Source organism: Rhopilema esculentum, chromosome 16 (genome assembly GCF_057945365.1).
Source record: "Rhopilema esculentum isolate cy_ngs chromosome 16, ASM5794536v1, whole genome shotgun sequence".
In the NCBI taxonomy this organism is placed as follows: domain Eukaryota; kingdom Metazoa; phylum Cnidaria; class Scyphozoa; order Rhizostomeae; family Rhizostomatidae; genus Rhopilema; species Rhopilema esculentum.
Window position 1 is genome coordinate 9344854 of NC_142830.1, and position 7410 is coordinate 9352263.

The 7410-nt window shown below is 35.1% G+C and overlaps 1 protein-coding gene across 1 annotated transcript; it reads right to left on the reverse strand.

The window, feature by feature from the left end:
- Nucleotides 1-1166: 1166 nt before the first annotated feature.
- Nucleotides 1167-6568, reverse strand: LOC135682409 (peroxisomal trans-2-enoyl-CoA reductase). Its single transcript, XM_065197288.2, has 7 exons — nt 6265-6568; nt 3691-3856; nt 3159-3240; nt 2941-3037; nt 2555-2659; nt 1974-2088; nt 1167-1379 (listed from the first exon to the last, which is right to left on the reverse strand). Exons 1-7 carry the CDS (start codon nt 6532-6534, stop codon nt 1312-1314), a joined length of 903 nt encoding a protein of 300 aa, XP_065053360.2. The 5' UTR covers nt 6535-6568; the 3' UTR covers nt 1167-1311.
- Between the last annotated feature and the right edge of the window lie 842 nt (nt 6569-7410).

The window sequence follows — 7410 nt, forward strand, 5'->3', positions numbered from 1 at the left end:
CTATTGTCAAACTATGCGGGACGCGTTTCTGTCTGTGCACACGAATTTAAACAATTTGACAAACACAACTTTTTAGTGGCCCAAACCCAGCATTACTTGTTTATGTCATTCTAATACTAATTATCATAATGAAACTGAAATTACACCTACGAAAATCAACTTTAATACAGCCCTGTATTCAAATGAGATCTTTGCATCATTCTGAACAAACTAATACCAAAAGAGCGAATTCTACTTACAAACATTGAAATGCATGGGCGGGAGAGCTTCGCGTTCTTGCTTAACTTGTAGAAACAGCTAGTGAACTCTCAGCCAGGTCTCAAATAAACATTTGTAAAATCAAACGTGTGCAGAGCTCCAAATAAACCTTGGCGAAACGGTATGCGTTTAGAATTGCAAAGCGACAGCTTAGAAGGCGATGACGGTCCCAGTGGACTGAGTTGCTACGAAAACGCGCTTACAGAAAATGTCACGGCGCACGCTTTTGGTCGCTTCGTCTTCATATTGGCAAGTCCACAGGGAGGACGATAACAGAACAAAGGACCTTTTGGGACCAGTTTATGCTAAGAAGGGGAGCAAAGAATTCATCTTTTCTCTCAAACCAGTTTTATTTGGCTCTAACATTATATTTATAATCACCATCTTCAGTTTCTTGTTTGAAACCGTATGCAAATGAATTTATTTGAAAAGAATTAAGGGAAGTCCTATATCAATACGCTTGACATATGTCGGTTAAAGTTAAAGATTGTTCTCATCATCAGTGTTAAATAAAATTTAATTCAGAATACACAACAATATTTAGAAGCACAATATTTAGAAGCAAAATATTTCAAGCAAAAAAATGTATGCAAAATGTGAAAAAAATACAGCAAAAAACAGGTATGGATAAGGGCCTTTTATGTCATACTAAACTAGGGGCAACACCCCTTCCAACCCCAGTGAACTTTCATTGTTTCGATGGATACGCTATTGTCCTCATCTTTATAGAAACAAAGGCTTGCCCCTTCCCCCAGCTGATTTCCTAATTGTTAGCTCCTGGTATTATTGAAATAGATAAAAGCCTAAATCAATATTGTTGCGCATTTCTAGTTTTGTATGCATATTCAGTTTTTCCGAACTATCAGTAGAAAATACCAACACTGATTTAACAACGAGAGAAATTCAAAGGTAACTGTTGTTTTTTTTAACAGAAAAACTCCATCTACATTTTTGTAATTTGATGCATCTAAAAATATTATTTGGATTACACTTTTTACCATTAGAAAAACATCGAATATGTGAATCAATCGATTTTTATACATACAGATTCGACTACAGTTTTGATTTTGTCCCTTCTTTATCTTCGGGCTTCCACCGGAATGCTTCTGACTTGTTATGTTCTGCAAAATTGCAAACGTATTAAATCTAAAGCAAATAGACATGATGAAGAATCTATGAGAACTACACTTCCTTATGTTAAAACAGTGGGAAATATGAGAAGAGGATGGACAAAACGGCTCTTACAAACAAGAGTCTCGATCTGAAAGGATACTGGAAAAAGCGGGGTAGACAAAGGGGGTGCGCAAGTAAAAATATCTAGAATCTAAGTTTATTGTGTATTGCTCCAATAATTTCTTAAATTTCGAAGATATATGAATATTGATAAACAAATTCATCCATATTATGTACTTTATATCTGCCTACAAATGGCCTGTGTATTATCAAATTACTCAGGGTTTCACTGGAAGCAGTTTGGCCATGTTCCATCATTACCAAAACCCTTAGGAACGATACCTTTGTCGAGAAGTCTGGGAAAAAGCTGCACATAGACTAACGTAAACATAAACATAAAAGACATTGAAAATATGGCATCAAAGCAAGCCCTGCTTCAAAAACTGTAGTAGCCTTGTCGTCCCCCCTCCCCTTAAACAGGCCTTGAAGTTCTTTCAAAGAAAGAGGCTTTGCCAAAATAGAGTTACGAAACATTGTTTTACCTTGAATCTGAAACAAGGTCTGGGCATAGAGGCTTTGCGCACCATCCACTTTGATTGAGTCGCCAGTAATATGAGCAGCAGCAGGAGATAAAAGAAAACAAACTAGCGCTGATACCTGTTAAAAAAGGTTAAATAAAAATTTATAGGCAATGAGATTACTACAACTCTTTGAAGATCACTTAAACACTTTGAAATATCACTTTAACAAAATGTTGTCAATGCGAATTTTATATAAGAGAGATTTCTTCAATCCTTTAAAAGACTTTGATAGCGAATAGGCAAGCTCTTTTTGATTATCTTAAGAAATGTCAGATGAGCCAAAATGACATCAAGTTAATGTACTCATAATTTAAAAAACTCCCTGTAACTGAAACATCATTTGCTCTGCTTTAAAGAACAGTTGCCTGGTGATGTACATCGAGCGTGAAACTCAGAGTAGCAACTTAGAAATGTCCTGTTCTTCACACTACACTAAAAGTGTGTTCTCCTTTGAATAAACATAGCTTCATAGCATATACAGAATTCAGGGTATATCTTGTAGTGTTTATAACAGTGGAGAAAGCGATAAATAGATAGCAAACCTCTTCTGTAGTTCCAAGTCTTTTAAGGGGTAGAGCACTCAGAGCTTTATTAAATAACTCTGGATCTGGATAATTTGCTGCTGCACTGTCCGAGTAAATTGTGCCCTATTGAAGAGCTGCAAGCTTGATTAACTGAATTAGCTATACATTGATGTATCAATACCATATCATAAATTTCATAATTGAAATGATGCTATATAGCTATGCATAGAGTGTTGTGGTTATATGTAAATTGGCTCTAGCTTCAAAACATAATTTTATGCGTATATATTAAGAAACACCCGACCCCAACAAATACCGTTTGCTTTGAAGGAAACGCATTTAAAAGAATGACAAATGCAATTTATGATAAAGAATATGCTTGATTTGATAGGTAGTATACTTACAGGGGCAACACTGTTTATTCGAATGCCATTGACTGCCCATTCAAGAGCCAAACTTTTAGTAAGGTTATCTATTCCAGCTCTTGATGCTCCTGAATGCCTGCAGTGGAACATTTGTTCATTTTGAAAAACTTTTGGGCAACACAAAACATAAAGTAAGAGCAACCAATATGTAAGTAAAAAAATGAACTCTCTAAAATCAATACAAATGAAATACATACGCCATTCCTGGAAACCCATTCCAGAAATCCATGGTAATGTTCACAATCGCACCTCCATTTTCAGCCATCCAAGAATGGTAAGCTGAAGACATAAGCAAAATTTTCATTAGATTTGAAATCCAAACTTACTTCTCAACTTGACTGCCATATTTGTAAAAAATAAGGTAATCCAGATATCCTTCTCTGTCATGAAAGAAAATTCAAGATGAATGATTGATCTCTAATGGCAGTTGAAATAGTGGGTCAAAAAACACATTTAAGTTTATCTTTTTAACTGAAATATACATGTTTTACATAGAAAAAAGGGGATGCACCTTATAAACCATACAACACATTAACAACTATTTTTTAGAAAGTATAGCTTCTCTTAAAATAAAGAGACTAAATGTACACAGCTTACCTGGCAAAAAAAACTAAAAACATGACTGTTTCTGGTGCTTTGTCAAAATTTGAGGGGAAAATTATCAAATTTTTAGATTAAACTAAATATTTACTTTTAGATAATTATCTAAAACGTATTAAAAGTTCTTACCTTCTTTACAACAAAGGAAAGTTCCTGTAAGGTTTGTTTCGATTACAGCATTCCAGCCTTTTAATGATATATTGGCTGCAGGACTTATAAACTGCCCTCCACCATTATTTACCAAATAATCAAGCCTTCCATAGTGCTTCACGGTCTGTGTCATAAGATATTTGACCTAGGAAGAATCAAACAAAAGTAAAAAATCTTTTCTACCTTACAAGATATCCTTTTGAGAAACGGTACAACTGAAATAATATGAAAAAACCTAATACACAGTTTTCAGATCTATGTGTGTATTAAAAAAATCTTGAGTGGTATGAAATTGTGTTATTTGGATTTATACCATTTAATTACACTGCCCCTTTAACTATAAAGTGAACTCAAATTTTAGTTTTCTAAAAAGTTGGGGTTTTGTTCCTACTTGCCCTACAATCCCTGAAGATCAAGGCTGGAAAAAGATTGGTAATATCTAGTGTTGAAATCTGGGACCAGAAAATCATGCACTTGGGCACTAAATAAAGGTCCAAATAAAGTGCACCAAACCCAAATTTAGTTTAATGTGTCTAAGAAAAACTAACTCATTACCAAGTGCACTAGATAAGAAACGTCAGTCAAGAATGCTGATTAAGGGAAGTTATTAACAACCCCAGGTTATGTACTTTCCAGATCTGCTGGTTGGCAAGATAGACTAATAAACTACGTATTTTATGCAGAATCGATCCAGCATGGACAGGTCTTTCAGGACTCAATGATGCCAGAGCACATTTTGGACATATGGGGTGCTCTAGACGAGTTGGCAAATTCTTATGGTAGACTTTTAACATGGGTCAAAAAATGAAATTTCATTTCAAAGGAATGATCTTTGATGACACAAACTTGATATCATACTTCAGCAAAAAGTGGATGGGCTCTAGCCTCCATCTCTTGGGTGCCTATGAGTCCCTTTTTTAATGTCTAATGTCTTAGCATAACGATGTATTATGTTTAGGCAGTACATCAAGTATATGGCTTCTTTCGTTAAAAGGTTTTAAAAACTTAATTAAAGTGGGAAACTGAAATGAGGGTAAACCAATGGGTTTCCCTAAATTCTTGAAGAAAGCTTCTCCAAGTAAAAAGGGATGTGGCACTGTGAAAGGAGCAAGATAAATAATAATAATAACAAATAAATAATAAATAATAATAAATAATAAGCACCTTTCATCCAGACTGGAAAGTGCAGTAAATTTTGACAAAATCTTGGTGGTTAAATTTCGACAAGATCTTAAAACTGAAATTTTTCAGTATAACAAAAAAACATTCATTTGCTGCAACTTTGCAATGCCCCATAACGTGCTAACTATCAAACAAAAAATTATTTCAAATGTGTACCTGCACAATTCCCCAGACTAGGGTTCAGCCCCTTGCTCTTTTACCTTGATTATAAACCACAATAAAAAATTGAGCCTTTATGGTATATAGTATTTTGATTTTAGTTATCAGATTACAAACATAGCCCTCTTCTTCATATGTTATTCCTCACAAGAACAAGAATGCATCCATGTTCTGAAATGGTGCAAAGAAGGAGTGCAAGATTCTCTACTTCTCCTCATCTACCCAGACTGGAAACTTGTGCCTACCCACAATTAATTGCCCTTGCATTCAAATTCTCCATCGAATGCTATAGCATATTGGTCCTGCAAACTCCCAATTTAATAACATTTACATTATTTTCACCCAAATTGGAACTTTTGCCTTGTGCTAGGGACAAATCCCCCGCACACAACAAGTATCAGCCGCGATTGCAGCTGTGCAATTTCTGCTAAAATGATTCATACAGCTGCACAGGATTCTTCTTTAACTGTAAAACCTATCGTGTATGTACTTAATTATTCACGCTTTTAATGAAATTTGAATTTGAAGATCCTCAGAGTTGCAGATCATCTAGATCATCATTACTATTTGCTTGTGTGCACATGAGGCTGGTTTGTAAATTTTTATCTTTGCTATATTGTTTTTATCGCCACTAATGATGTTACTAATGTTTTTCTCTGAAATGTATACCCAAAAGTTACACACTGTATTTTTATGGCATTTAGTCTCAGCCGCACAAAATCTTTATCTGTGCTAATTGCAAATGCGCAACTTTCATGGACAAGAAACAGATCCTCCGCCCATCTTTCAAAGATTCCAATCTGGATTTTCACTACAATTGAATTATAAATGTGCATGATTTCAGGGATTATTAAATTTTCAAAACGAGTTGGCCCCCTGCAAGAAACAAATTTTCCAGTCTGGCACTCTACCATTTTCCAGCTATCACCAGCTGCTTGGCCAGTCGCCCATTATGCCCTTAATATTTTCTGCTGTCTAACCATATTAATTCATTAGTATATTGTAATTGTTTATTTCAATTCGTTTCAAGTGATTTACAAACTAAGCAACATTGTACGCAAGGCCAAATAACTATGTGTAATATACGAATTTGAACCACACACATGATGACAGATATTTGCTGCTTGCTGACGACCAAAAGTGGACACGGATTCCAACCTGGGGCAATTTCACACATGCTAACGGCTGTGCCATAAATTAGAATGTAAATACCTCATTTTCCAGTCGAGTATTGCACTTTATTGGCAAGACAAGAGGGGTACTGTCCTCATCTTTTCTTTTTGCAACCAAGGAGTTTATTTCATCTGCAGCTTTATTTAGACGGTCTTCTTTTCTTGAAGCGATTACTACTTTACAGCCCAGGTGTACTAGTTCTTCTGTTATAGCTCTTCCAATTCCCGTAGCACCGCCAGTTACGACAGCAACCTTACCTTCAAATAGGTTGCTACGGAATATGGAAGTGACCTTTGAAGCCAGCGCCATTTTGTGTTACAAGAAGACGAAGGTGAAGCGAGACTGTGATGATAATCTGACCTCGAGTCAAATTAATCATCAACGTTGCAATAAATGAGTCTTGTTGCACTTAATTAATTGTGGTTGAAGAAATCAATTATCATAGAAAAGCTTCGTAATAGAAAAAGTTTACACCTCAAAGCAGAGAAGAACAGCTTAGAGAGTTCTTGAATCTAGTTGGAAGATTCTCTAGGCACTATATTCAGGCAAGATGGTAAATATTTCCCAGAAATAGCCAAATACAAGACGGGAATTTGATTTGAAACTAGAAAACCATTAAATTCTAAGTGCATAGAATCTTTTCAGCTTTAATTATTTACCAGAAATGTTTAATGAGAACGTATTCTTTAAGGTTCTCAAGCCAAATTTTATCTGAATACTCAGAATTACAAAACTGATCTTGATTTTCCCCCTCAAATTTAAGGCCTTTTTCACGTCCAAGTCCCTCCAATGGCTAATTTTAATTAAAATATTTTAAGACTTGGTCTTTTTATTTTTCAAAATCGTTTAACTTTCTTTTGTGTAAACGTTTTCAAAATATTAAAATGCCTTTGATACTCAAAAAATGGGGGTTGCTATAATTCATTAACCCTAACACAAGGCGGACCAGAGCATCCTCTAAGGAAGGTAACCGCATGAGTGCCTATTGCACAGCAAATACTGTGTACCATCGAATCGCAGTTTAACGATTTGTATGATTCTATTGTAAATCAGCCGTATTCTATTGTATTTTGACTATTTTGCATGTCCAATGTAAACCAATCTAAATCTATAAGATTTATCCCATGTGCGTCGTTAAAAAAGCAGGCTCCGAATTTACTATGTCTTTTCTATTCTTAACACTAA

Bases quoted from the DNA above. Each gene is read 5' to 3' on its own strand.
- LOC135682409 (XM_065197288.2), bottom strand. From the start codon at position 6,534: ATGGCGCTGGCTTCAAAGGTCACTTCCATATTCCGTAGCAACCTATTT. The intron at 3,241-3,690 runs GTAAGAACTTTT...TTATGTCTTCAG, and splicing joins TTTCCTTTGTTGTAAAGAAG to CTTACCATTCTTGGATGGCT. The intron at 1,380-1,973 runs GTAAAACAATGT...GCAATTTTGCAG, and splicing joins GACCTTGTTTCAGATTCAAG to AACATAACAAGTCAGAAGCA.